Raw genomic sequence first — 13,328 nt, 5'->3', positions numbered from 1 at the left:
GGAGAGGGGGGAGACTGAATGCAGGGAGGCCAGTTATTAAGCTGTTTGATTAGTGCAGGTCAGAGATGATGGGGGTCTGAACTTGGGTGGTGGTTATGTGAGTGAGAGGAGAAAGAGGTGAGAGGTCTTAGGGAGGTAAAAATCAACAAGATGGGAGAGTGGGAGCTGAATTTGAGGCTATGAGCCTAGGTGAAGGGACAAATGATAATGCCCCCAACAAACAAAGGGAAGTTAGGGAAAGGAATGAGTTTGGGGCAAAGGTAAGATGTTCCATTTTGGAATTCCTGAGTTTGAGGGACCTTTGAGACATCTAGATGGTGTTGTCCTGCATTCCTAGAAGTCATATTTGTTCTCTTTAAAAAACCTTTTCCCCCAGGTGTAGTTTTACAATTTTGTAAATATTGTATAGTAAAAAAAAACCCCTCAAACTGATCAGCATGGGAATAGGTGAAAGAGCAATATTAATACCACTGGACGGTCACAAATGATCCTCTTCAAACCATTTGAAATCATTAGCAGGCAGGCCTCTACTTTCACAAATGAATGAGTGAGGAAGTTTACTGAGATGATAACAATGTCTCTTACTTTTGGTATGAAGCAGGACTGCTAATAAACTCACATTGTTTCATCTTTAAATTTTTTTTGTTTGTTTTTTTAAGTGAGGCAGTTGGGGTTAAGTGACTTGCCCAGGGTCACACAGCTAGTAAGTGTCCACTGTCTGAAGCCAAATTTGAACTCAGGTACTCCTGACTCCAGGGCTGGTGCTCTACCCACTGCACCATCTAGCTGTCCCTCATCTTTAAATTTAACCACATTCAAAGATGTAGAAATCAATCAATCAATAAGCATTTATTAACTGCCTGCTATGTGCCAGGCACTATGCTAAGTGCCAGGAATACAAAGAAAGCCAAAAGACAGCCCTTGTCCTCAAGGAGCTTATAGTCGAATGGGAATAGGAGAGAGGGCGTGGAAACAGCCATGTACAAGCAGGTATGTTATAGGATAAACTTGAGATTATCTCGAAGGGAAGGCACTAAGGTTAAGAAGACTAGGAAAGGCTTCTTATAGAAGGTGGAACTTTGTCTGAGATGTGAGGGAAGCCAAGATGGGGTATGAAGAGGGTGGCATAGTTTCTTAGGTACCTTAGACACTAGTTTAGTCCCCTTATTTTACAAGTTAAGAAGTTGGATCCTAGAGAAAGGGGGCAAGTGATCCACCCTAGGTTAAATGGGCAGAGTTGGGATTTGAACCTAGGTACTAGGTCCTCTTTCTGATTTAGGTTTTTTTTTTTGGTGGGGCAATGAGGATTAAGTGACTTGATGTAATGATGTAATGAAACAAGTGTGTTCCAGAGGGGTCTGGACACTGGAGTAGAAACACCTACACTATAACCCTTGGCGCCTAATACCTAGTTGTGGGAGACATCTTGACTTCTTGGATTTGGTTAAGTCCTCCAACTTCATCTCACACTAGCAGGTCTAAGGTTGCAGAGGTAGACCACTCTCAAGGCTACATTCAAATTCCCTTAGCATCCTAGGGGTGACTCAGTTGAAGGGAAATATACTTCCCTTAGCACAAACTTCTAGGAACCTGACACAGACACTAAGGAGTAAAGTTAATTGGCTTATGGTTATTCACAGCTCTGGAATGCAATTTTCAGTATCCATTCAAAATTATTTGTTTTAAACAGAACTGCTTGACCATTGAACTTCATGATTCTTCAACTAGAGAGATCTATTCTTTTGTCTCCTTTCCTCTCCTCTGCTCCTCTCTTTTGCCTTTACAGTTTAAAATTTTAATTTAAATATTCACCCTTAAAAAATGCTTAAAAATGTTGTCATTGTGAATAGTGTTTCTCTTTAAATAAAGCTGGACAACTACCAAGCTCATCAGATTGGCTGTATTGTAGCTACAGGCCCAGCCCAGTCAGGCATTCACCTTCATGAATGCTGCACTGAGCTCATAGCAGCACAATTCAGGTTCATTTTTTAAACCTGTTCACAAGGATTCCACAGCATTTGCTTTTATTTTCTCAAGCCAGAAGTGGCAGCAAAGAGTAACAAGTTTTTCCTGGTTCTCCTTGGTTCCTGAAGAGGATCATGACATCGGGTGATGTTGTGACTTGCACTAAATTGGATTTAAGTGAGGGAGGGCTGTGCAAGGTCACCAACCTCACTCTCTCTTCCGGAGGCACCTGGGTCGTGGTGAGATATACATCAGGACGACTGGAGATGGTCCCAGATATTTAAGGCTATTGGGTTAAGTGACTTGCCCAGGGTCACTCAACTAGGATGTGTCAGAGATAGTTTTGGTGTTGAAGAGGGCAATAACTGTCCCTGGAGCTACTGGCCAATGATATCAGTTCTTTCCTCAACCAAACAGGTGTCATAGAGTTGCCTCTAACTGCCCCCTGTTCTGTCTTGAACTCTTACTAGGTGCCATTTCCTCTCTTGCTACTGTCTTGCTTGATAGATGCCTCTTCCCTCCTAGCATTCTTCTTAATGCTTTAAATGAGAGCCTGTTCAGTTCCAGGGACCCATCTTTTACTTAAAAAGTTACAACTTTGCACATATTTTTGCTCAGATAAACAGTCCTTTAAAAATGATGCTTCAGTCATAGTTTCCAAATGTCGATATGATTTCACATTTTCTTAGCTTTTCCCTCTTTAGTCATAAAGTATCATAAAGCATGTAAGAGCCTCCAATGAGATTGTGTATCTTTTTGATACCCTTAAAAAAGCTGTTTTTCTTCACGTTCACATATCTCTTGTTTTTAATAAAAAAAAGATCTTATTCTGCCTCTTTGCAACATTAAACAGTACCTACACAAGCAGGGGATAATTTTATCCTGTTGACAAAGAAACCCAGGTCTTCAAATCCACACCACAGACAGAACTGTCCAAAATGTCAGTTGAAAGCTATTTCATACAGCTATTTTATCAATGTATATTAAAATATACTCATTAGATATGAAAATGTTCATAGTAGTGGTAATCAATACCTTATATCCTTCGACAATTAATGTTTTTTTTCGCAAAACATTTTTCTGTCCTTATCTTTTTTTTTTTTTTTTTTTGGTGAGGCAATTGGGGTTAAGTGACTTGCCCAGGGTCACACAGCTAGTTAGTGTTAAGTGTCTGAGGCCAGATTTGAACTCAGGTCTTCCTGACTCCAGGGCCGGTGCTTTATCCACTACGACACGTAGCTGTTCCTTTCTGTCCTTATCTTTAACTATTCCTTATTAAAAGATCTTAAAGATACAGTATACCTTATGCTAGGTTTTTGCTTACTAAATTAGTTCAAGTCTCCCGACCTGAATGAATTAAATCTCAGGCTGCTTAAAGAATTCACTGAGGCATTCTCTGAGCTCATTGATCTTTGAGGAATCATGGAAAAGAGAAGTAGTACTAGACAGCTGGAAGCATCAAAAAGGGGCAAAAAAATTCTGCCAGATTTGGACTGTTGTGCTTGGAGTGAAGAAAGGAAGAATTCCAGGACTGATCATTAAGTGGATAGTTGTAAACACTTGTAGCTATGTGATGATCATTAGGGGCCAGCTTCATTAAGACCATGGCAGAAAAACCTGAATTTCTCTTTTGACTGTATTACTATTATGATAGATACTAGGAATATTGCTTGATATTTAACAAAGTCTCTCTTTATATCCTTACAGACATATTGGAGAAATATTGATTAAATGATGAGCCTAATTAAGAAGATTCAGAACTAGTAGAATGACTATACCCAAAGGCTAGATTTAGCGCTAGAAAGAATCTCAGAGGCATTTGGTTCAGACCCCTCATTTTACAGATGAGAAACCTGAGACCCAAAGAGGCTAAGTTATTTGGCTCGGGTCACATGTAAGCATCAAAGATAGTATCTGAATCAAGAATCTGTGTTCTTTCTATTGCCTCCATTCATAAGTTGATTTCAGCTTGGGAGGAACGTGTTATTAGTGGCATGCTACAGGTCTATTTGTAATTCCTTTTTGTTCGGTATCTTCAGGGGCTTGGATGAAAGAATGATTATCAGATTTGTAGATGAAGAAAATCTAGAGGAATAGTCAGTATGTTTTATGACTCAGTCATATGACTTGATTAAATTCTTTATAATTCTTGATTTTAAAGATAGACTATATATAAAAAGACAAAATTTAATGAGGAATGAATGTAAAGTCCTGAATTCAGGTTAAAAAAATTAAACTATACAAGTTTAGATTTAAGAAGGTGATGGCTACAGGTCAGCTCATTTGAAAAAGACTTACAACTTTTAGTTGACTGTAAGATCAAAATGAGTCAAAAATGGGATGTTCGATTTGGTCTTTCCCACCCCTACCCCTCCTATCCCTGACAAAATAAGATTAGCTTTCATTAAGAAAACTGGATTTAAGATTTTTTTTTAATGTTTCAGTCTATATTCAGACGCCATCAGCTCACTGTAGATCGATTGCATTTTCATAGGACCTTCAGAGTTGTCTTGGATCATTTCATTTCTAAAAATAACCAAGTCATTCACAGCAGATCATCTCACTGTTATTTTGTATACAGTACACTTCACTTTGCATCAGCTCATGCAGGTACTTCCAGGTATTTCTGATAGCACCCCGCTTATCTTTTTTTTTTTTAAATAGTAAATTACATTTATATAGTACTTTAAAGATATTTCCTTAAAATAAACCCATGAGGTTGATTATTGCAACAATAGATAACATTTATATAGTACCTTATATTTGACAAAGAATTTTCTTCACAATAGCCCAGAAAAGTAAGTACCCTACATTTTGCCATCTTTATCAATCACTTATCATCCATCAATCCTCATCATCATCCTCAGTCAATCCTCATCTTCATTCATTCCTCCTCCTCATCAATCAGTCTTCATCATCAATCTTCAGTAATCAATCCTCCTCTTCCTCCATTCATTATCAATCCATCACCATCAGTCATCATCATCTTACATTACTCTTACCTTTGCTTCAAAATTTTTTCACAATTACTCTTAACTGTTTCTCTTCATCCTATTCCCTTCCCATGATATTTACTCTATTTTCTATCTTCCTTCACCCTATCCCTCCTCAGAAGTGTTTTGCTTCTGACTGTCCCCTCCCCCACTCTGCTTTTCCTTCTTTCACCCCTCCCTCCTTATCCCCTTCCCCTCCTACTTTCCTGCAGGGTTAGAGAGATTGCTCCACCCAATTGAGTGTGTGTTATTCCCTCCTTGAGCCAATTCTGATGAGACTAAGGTCTTTGAGCCTATTCTGATGAGTGTAAAATTAATTTACTGCCCTGCTCCTTCCCCATCTCTTCCTCCACTCCATAAACCCTTTCCTGTTTCTTTCATGTGGGATTTCACCCCATGCTACGTCTCTCCTTCCCCCTCCCCCAGTGCAATCCTATCATCTGCCATAATACTGAGAAAGCTCTTAAGATTTAGACATATCATCTTCCCATGTAGGAATGTAAACAGTTTAACCTCTTAATATCCCTCACGATTTCTTTTTCCTGTTTACCTTTTTTATGCTTCTCTATAGGGTCTTGCATTTGAAAGTCAAATTTTCTAGTCAGTTCAGGTCTTTTCATCACAAATTCCTGAAAGTCCTCTTTTTGATTGAAGTCCCATTTTTCCCCCTGAAAGATTATAATCAGTTTTGCTGGGTAGGTGATTCTTGGTTGTAATCCCAATTCCTTTGCCCTCTGGAATATCATATTCCATGCCCTCCAATCCTTTAATGTAGAAGCTGCTATCCTGACCATTGCTCCACAGTATTTGAATTGTTTCTGGCTGCTTGCAATATTTTCTCCTTGATCTGGGAGCTCTGGAATTTGGCTATAATATTCCTGGAAGTTTTCCTTTTGGAATCTCTTTCAGGAGGTGATCAGTGAATTCTTCCAATTTCTATTTTACCTTCTGCTTCTAGAATATCAGGACAATTTTCCCTGACAGTCTCTTGGAAGATTATGTCTAAGCTCTTATTTTGATCATGGTTTTCAGGTAGTCCAGTTTTCAAATTATCTGTCCTGGATCTATTTTCCAGGTCAGCTGTTTTTCCAAGAAGATATTTCACATTGCCTTCTATATTTTTATTTATTTGGATTTCTCATAAAGTCACTAGAAGTCATTAGCTTCTGTTTGTTCAATCCTAATTCTTAGGCAATTATTTTCTTCAGAGAATTTTTCCATTTGGCTTTTCAAGCTGTTGACTTTTTTCTCTTTTCTGCATCACTCTCATTTTTCTTTCCATTTTTTCCTCTACCTCTCTTTATCTTCAAAGTCCTTTTTGAGCACCTCCGTGGCCTGAGACCAATTCATATTTTTCTTGGAAGCTGTGGATGTAGGAGCCCTGATGTTGCTATTCTCTTCTGAGGGTGCACCTCAATCTTCCTTGTCACTGAAGAAACTTTCTATGGTCTGCACCTTTTTCTGCCTGCTCTCTTCCCTGTCTTTTACTTGACTTTTAACTCCTTCTTAAAATGGGGCAGGGGGTCCCAAGGGGTACGATTTAAGGAGGGGCAGGTACTTCACTTGCCTGGCCTATGCTCTGGTCTGTAAATAACTCCAGGCTAAATAACCAGGCAACAAAATTTTGTTTGCTGTGGTTGTTAGCTCCAGTGAGCCTGCGCCCCTCCCCCACTTGGGCCACCACCACTCAAGATTTCTTCCTGGTTCCATGCTGGGTTAGGACAACCGAATTCCTCCTCAGCTTCAGCAGACACCCCTTTAGTCTCCCCACTAACTGGCTGCTTGGTTCTCTTGCCATACCATGAGCTTAGTTCCAGAAGACACCAGCACTGCAGCTGATTCAAGGACTTGGGGGTAAATTTCTCTGGCACAGCCTGCCTGGGGCTGGATCTGTGTAGGTGCTATCCCAGGGTTGGACTCCACTACTACCCTGGTGCAACAGCCCCCTCTTCTAAGCTGTGTTTGGAGTTTTTTGGAGTAATTGTGTCAGGAGCTCTGAGCGCTTACTGCCTTTCCTCTGCCATCTTGGCTCCACCCTCCCAGATTTAAGATTAAGAGAAGTAATAGTTTGTTGTATAGTGATCTAGTCAGACCACATCTGGAATGTCATATTAAGTTCCAGGTGTCATATTTTGATAGAGGCACTGATAAGCTGGAGGACATCCAGAAGACTTTGACCAAGGGATATCATGGTAACTTAAAATCATGACGTAAAGATACCCTGGCAAAAAGGCTTGAAGGGACAATTGTAATTGTCTTCAAATACTTGAACGTGAAAGAGGGCTTAGATTTGTTTTTTGTGTCCTAGTGTGGGGTGGGGAGATGAGGAATGATTTTCCATGGGTAGCAATTCCTAAGAGGTATATAATAAACAGTTCATTATAAGGAAGGTCTTTCTGTTAGATCTGTCTGAAACAGAGTGGGCTGATTTAGATGGTTTTTCAACCCTGGATATAATTAAGCAGAGCCTAAATAACTACTTATCAAAGGATACTTTCAGCAAATTCATGCATCTGGAAGCAGGTTTAGCTTGGAAATATTTGAAGGTCCTCTTAGAACAAGATGATCTCTAAGAATATCAGACTTGAAATTTTGGTGGGCTGTTGGCTTCTTTCTAACTTAATGGATTTTTATTTTCTTTTAAACTAATGCCTTTTCCAAATCTAGTTTTGAATTCTATGATAGTATGGTCTTAGAATGAGAAAAATTCCAAATCTATTTTGTATATTTTTGTTATCGTCTTGATGATTTATTAGTTTCAGACACTCCTCCTCCACCACCTCCTGCAGAAGAAGCAGTCTTTGATGAATCTCCGCCTCCGCCACCACCACCAGAAGATTACGAGGAGGAGGCGGCTGTGGTAGAGTACAGCGATCCCTATGCTGAAGAGGACCCTCCCTGGGCACCAAGGACCTATTTAGAAAAAGGTAAATATAAAGTGATATGTGGAGAAAGAAGTTAATTCTGAACAGAATTAATTAATTAAACATCTTCCATTCACCTATTGGCACACTGATCTTCCTGTAGTGAGGATCTGACCATGTCCCTTCCTCCTCCTCCCCTCCTCCCCATTCAGTAAAAATCCATCTCCCTCCCACCTCCATGATCCAGTATGAAACTGACATTCAAAGCCTTTTACAACCTAGCCCCCTCCTAACTTGGCAGTCTTCTTACATCTTATTCTCCCTTCACCTCCTTCCATATACTCTGAGATTCAATGACATTGGCTGCTTTACAATTCCTTGAGCAAGACACTCCATTTCCTGATTCTGGAAACCTTTCCTGGCCATCCCCTGCCCCTAGTATTCTCTCCTCCCTTGTCTCCACTTCTAGACTTCCTTCAAGTCCCAACTAAAATTCTACCTTCTACAAGAAGCCTTTTCTGGTCCTCACTTAATGCTAGTGCCTTCCCTCTATTATTTATCTCCCATTGAGCCTGCTTATATCTTGTTTGTACACATGTATTTTTGTGTCTCCCGTATTTGACTGTGAGCATCTTGAGAGCAGGGACTGTTGTTGGGCTTTTGCCTTTATATCTCCCAAGCTTAACACAGTGCCTTGTGCATCGTAGGTGCTTAATAAATGCTTATTGACTGATAACAGAAAAACAAAAGACTGATAAGGAAAAAAACAAAATGAAAAAAATTAAATTCCTATCCCCAAGGAGTTTATATAAATGCAAAGTAGTTTTTAAAAAAGTAATTTCTGCACACACTTTGTGCATGTGTTTTCTCTATATGTCTACAGTGTATTGCATTTTGTCATCTTTGTCATTGCTGATAGGCTGTAAGCTCCTTGAGTGTCAGGGCTGTATCCTTTGTGTTTTTGTATTTTCAACACCCGGCACTGTGCCTGGTGGTGCTTAAAAATGCTTATGGATCTGCTGATAAAATATCAATGTTATCTTTTCTCCTACCATAATATAATTTCAGAGTTTAAATGAGAATCATTTGGATTTTGTTTAAAAGGACCAGAAACTTGATTTTTAAAAATCAAATCAACAAGTATTAATATTCTACAATATAATAAGCCAAAGGGGATAAAAACTTTTTAACATACATTAGTTAATTTCTAATTTTTCTAAGAGGTCTGAGGCTTTATAATTAAATTTAACCCTTTACAAGATAATCCAAGAGCAAATACAACTTGCAATTGAGGAAAATTTTGAAGTTAACCAAAGATGCTGAGGTTAGTAGGTCAAGAAAAAGTTGGGTGATGGAGAGTAATCTTTGTATCCTCCAGGTTGATGGAGAAGACTACTCAAGTGGAATTGAAATACAGTTTTCTAATTCACTTCAATCTAAAAACAAGTATAATGTATCCTCTGTAATTAGATTGTGAGCTCTTTGAAGGCAGGTACTGTCATTTGCTTTTTTTTTTTTCATCTTTCGTGCTTAGCACAGTGTAAGGTAGTAGGCACTTACTGTAATTAAGGCATGTTTATGATGTCATTGTATTGGACCTAATAAGCAGATAATTTTGAATCAGGAAGACCTTAGGAAAACTCGAAGTTTCTACTGGTAAGATGTTAAGTCTGCCATTTTGAGCAAACTAAATCTGTAATAATTACATAGGCAGAACATTTTTTTTATTTGCTTTTAGAAAATTACTGTGTTGAGTAACTTAGAGACTCCTGTTCAATCATGGTTTTTTCTTTGCTCTATATTTCATATTTTTCATTTTTTTCTAGTTGTCGCGATTTATGATTACACAAAAGACAAAGAGGATGAGCTCTCATTTCAGGAAGGAGCTATCATTTATGTCATCAAGAAGAATGATGATGGTTGGTATGAGGGAGTCATGAATGGAGTGACTGGGCTCTTCCCAGGGAATTACGTGGAGTCCATCATGCATTATTCTGAGTGAAGATTGATGATGTTGTACCGGGATCAAGAGAACTATTAGGGACTTTCCAGATTTACACAAGGCTCTGAGGAATACACTCATGTGAACTCATGGATGAAGGATAAGGATAATTGTAATAAAACTACTTATGTGTTTTGGCTTAAAAAACTACTATGAAAAAGCAAGTTAGTGACCTAAGTATGAGCAAATGGATCTTCTGATGGTTAGTAGTGGCTGTGCTGAGCTCTTTGAAGTAAATAGGCTGACCTCTTCATCTTTGGGTGTGTAGAAAATGAAATGACATATATATGTATGAAACAAAGTTAAAATAAGATGAGCTAGAATCTAGGATCTTTCTCAGGAATCCTATCTAACCCAGAGGTTTTCTCCCTTGCTTTAGTGCTTGGCATTAGAAATGCCAAGATGATAATGCTGTGGTGTTAATCAGTCACTTTTTTCTTCCGCCTGAAGATGAAGCAGCTGGAGAACGTATATGAAAAGTTCCCACAAAAAGGCTTCTAGGTCGTTTGTTACTTGTTTAATGAATGCAGTTAGAATTTTCAGTTTCTTAGCACTCAGTGGCTGAAGCAAGTGAATGCAAAACTGGTTTGTATCTCATTATGACTGTCAGCCTAAATCATTAAGAAGTTTAGAAAGTGTTAGGGGCTTCTAAGGCTAGCTAACTGGTGCCACAAATGGAGTTTAGTATTCTGATGAAAACTATGTTGCCACCAATGGCTTATCCATCCAGACTGCTTATACCAAGAGTTAGTCATCCCATAGTACAGGGTCTAGTGAAATGGAGATTATATTTCCTTCAGGTTTTGAAGATCAGGCCTGAAGATTTTAAGTTAACATTTGAATGACATATGTTCTCATTAGCAGCCAAGATGAAAACTTTATTCTGAGCATTAAAGCTTTGAGGAGAAAAAAAAATTACTTCACAGCAGATGTTTCTTTTAATTTTTCAAAGTATGTAGAAAAATCTTCTTAGTCTTATTTGGAAAGAACAAGCAGTTTTTAGGTCTGTTGGCAAGTCTCTACAGTGGAAGTTACCTGTCCTACTAAGCTGCTTTTCCCTTATATTCACAGAAACATTTAAAAAGCAAAAAAGAACCTAGAACAAAACCCTTGGGTCTCTTGTTCTCAATTGGAAGATAAGGCACCTGTTCCTATTAAAATACTTTTTCACCTTAGATTTATCCAAGATTAAAATAGCAGTAGTGGAATATATTTAGTAGGTCAAGTACTGGTGCTTCCAGTTATGTGGCTAAACCTTCTGGTGGAACTTCAACGGAGATTGTAGCAGAAATGATTAACTCTTGTGTCCGTACAACAAATAGAACTTTGGAGTTCACCTCCCAGATTTAGAAGAGCAATACATTTTTAATCTTCATTTTTCCACAGAGGTAATTTAAGAAATATCTTCAGACCCAAAATCCTGGTAGGGGATGTTAGTCCTGAGTAAGAAATGATCTAATAATGGGACCAGTTCAGTTCACCTTGATACTATGGACTAGTGTTCTAGATCCTCAGCCAGTGTGGAGCAGTGTTGTGCTGACAGAACAGCAAGGTTCAGTGTACTTGCTGGCAGGTGGACAGGGCGTTAGCATGAAAGGAGATTCAGGTCTTTGACCACAAAGCTTCTTTAAAGTTTTAACTGCGGCCCAGCTGTACAGTTCTTTTATCAAAAAAACAAAAACTTCACCCTGCCTCTTTTCCACAGTCATAGAATGATCTTTTCTTCAGGTCTTCTAACAGCTGGGAGTCCTATTTTCTCACCAGCTTACTCACCTGTGCCTGAGCACTCTTATTAAGCAAACTCGACCAAAAATCTTTTTTTCTCAACATTAGCACTGGGTATCTCTTTGAGCCTTTTATTTCCTTTTTAGAACCAATCTGTCGCTGACTCTCTTTTACTACCTGAAGTGGACTGAGGTGCCTAGGAATTTTTTGGTGGAGGGAGGGTGGAGTGGTGGTGGTTAGTACTGGGTATATACCTTAGTTTAAGAAATATGCTCCTTAAATTAGTTATTCCCAGTATCTATTCTGCTTCAGAGGACATAATGGGTTCACAAAGCAGACACATTTTTGAAGTCTGAAAGGTAATCTTAACAGCTTGCCAAGTTCAGTTACAGGAACAGATGTCAGGCTTTTACAGATGGATAAAAACTTAGGGTTTTCTCAAGGAATGAATTTTGCTTCTTGGATTAGTGCTTTCTGTGCTATCTGCTGATGACATTTCTGAAGTTTTTCATCTTGTAGAGTCACTGTGGAGGGAGTCCATGGGTCAATTGCTGCTGGTTTTCGCTCTATTCAGTACTGATGTGTAAAAAAAAATTGTTGGATTTCATGCATATTTTTTATTTTGTACAGTTTAAAATTCTATAGCTTGTCTAGGGAGGATTCTCTGTGATCAAAACCCAGAGTAATTGGAGAATTTAATGTATGTAATATTTCATAGACTGCATGCTACTAATAGTGAGGGTGCTGTTTCCAATTTTATCATTTGTAAGTTTCCCCCTTTTGTCCTATTGAAAAAATAACTTTAAAAATGCTTGGAAAAACTTAAATTTGAGAATTAAATTTGAGAAACAGTGCAGAATGCTACTGACCAGCCCTCAGCAATGTTGTTATTAGAGATGAGGGGAATGCTTTCACGGTCCATAATAAAGTGTGTTCTAGGGCCACAACCAAAACTAAACCCTTTTCCTCTGGAATCATGTTTTCCTAGATTATATTTGGTTTTGCCTTCACCCTTTCTCCAGGCTCCCCCCCTCCCCCCCAGAGTAGTAGCCCAATATGGCTGTGCCTCTTTTGATATTTCATTTCCATGGAGATATGAATGAAAATACACTTCCTTATTCTATGGCCTTAGGGTGAAGATGACATAAACATTAAAAAAGTGCCAATTGAGGATGTTGCAAGGCTCAGCCTGCTGTCGGCTTGATAAAGATGAGACTCCTCTTGTCTTGTTCAGCAGTGTTTTCCATTGCTTGGCTGTTTTGTTTCTACCTCCCTCAGTGGTCCTTGTCTCTGGCAATATTAGTTAGGGTAAACAGGCAGCTGGTATCAATGCCATGTGTCTGAGGGACTGATTCTGTGTCACCAGGCAGAAGGATACCCTCTGCCCCCTTTCTGTTTTTGTTTAATAATTTACCAGTTTCTTTCATCCTTATAATTTATGTAGTTGTATTCATGTAGCTGTGTACTTCCTGAAAAAAAAAGGCAACTTAATGAGATTTTTAGTTCTAGTGAGGTAAGAGATTGTGAGCGCTTTTTTTTTTGTTTTAAACTCTTATTCCAGTACTTGCCTTCACATTAGAATACCTCTCCTATTGTCCTTAACCACATACTTCTCTAGTGGAGAGAGCATGTTGTGTCCTGGGGCTCACCATGACACTAAAAACAGCCTTATGTAGAGGGTAGCAGGCAATCTCTTAAGTATTTAGGAAGGTAGGCATTTAATTTCCATCAGTTTACACTTAATTCACTGGCTGGGAATTCAACCTTCACTGGTGTTAA

At 38.8% G+C, this 13,328-nt stretch overlaps 1 protein-coding gene across 14 annotated transcripts in view; it reads left to right on the top strand.

The window, feature by feature from the left end:
- ABI2 (abl interactor 2) overlaps nt 1-13,065 on the top strand; it is a 103,625-nt gene extending 90,560 nt beyond the window's left edge. For all 14 annotated transcript variants that reach the window (XM_043992194.1, XM_043992186.1, XM_043992193.1 and 11 more), the window contains 2 exons: nt 7,715-7,885; nt 9,649-13,065. In XM_043992194.1, coding sequence (XP_043848129.1) covers nt 7,715-7,885; nt 9,649-9,824 — 347 coding nt within the window. In that variant the 3' untranslated portion in view covers nt 9,825-13,065. The remainder of the gene's footprint in view (nt 1-7,714; nt 7,886-9,648) is intronic.
- Nucleotides 13,066-13,328: the final 263 nt, after the last annotated feature.

This window comes from Dromiciops gliroides, chromosome 3 (genome assembly GCF_019393635.1).
Source record: "Dromiciops gliroides isolate mDroGli1 chromosome 3, mDroGli1.pri, whole genome shotgun sequence".
Taxonomy (NCBI): domain Eukaryota; kingdom Metazoa; phylum Chordata; class Mammalia; order Microbiotheria; family Microbiotheriidae; genus Dromiciops; species Dromiciops gliroides.
Note: the sequence above shows the minus strand (reverse complement) of the source record. Positions and strands in the feature narration are given on the sequence as shown.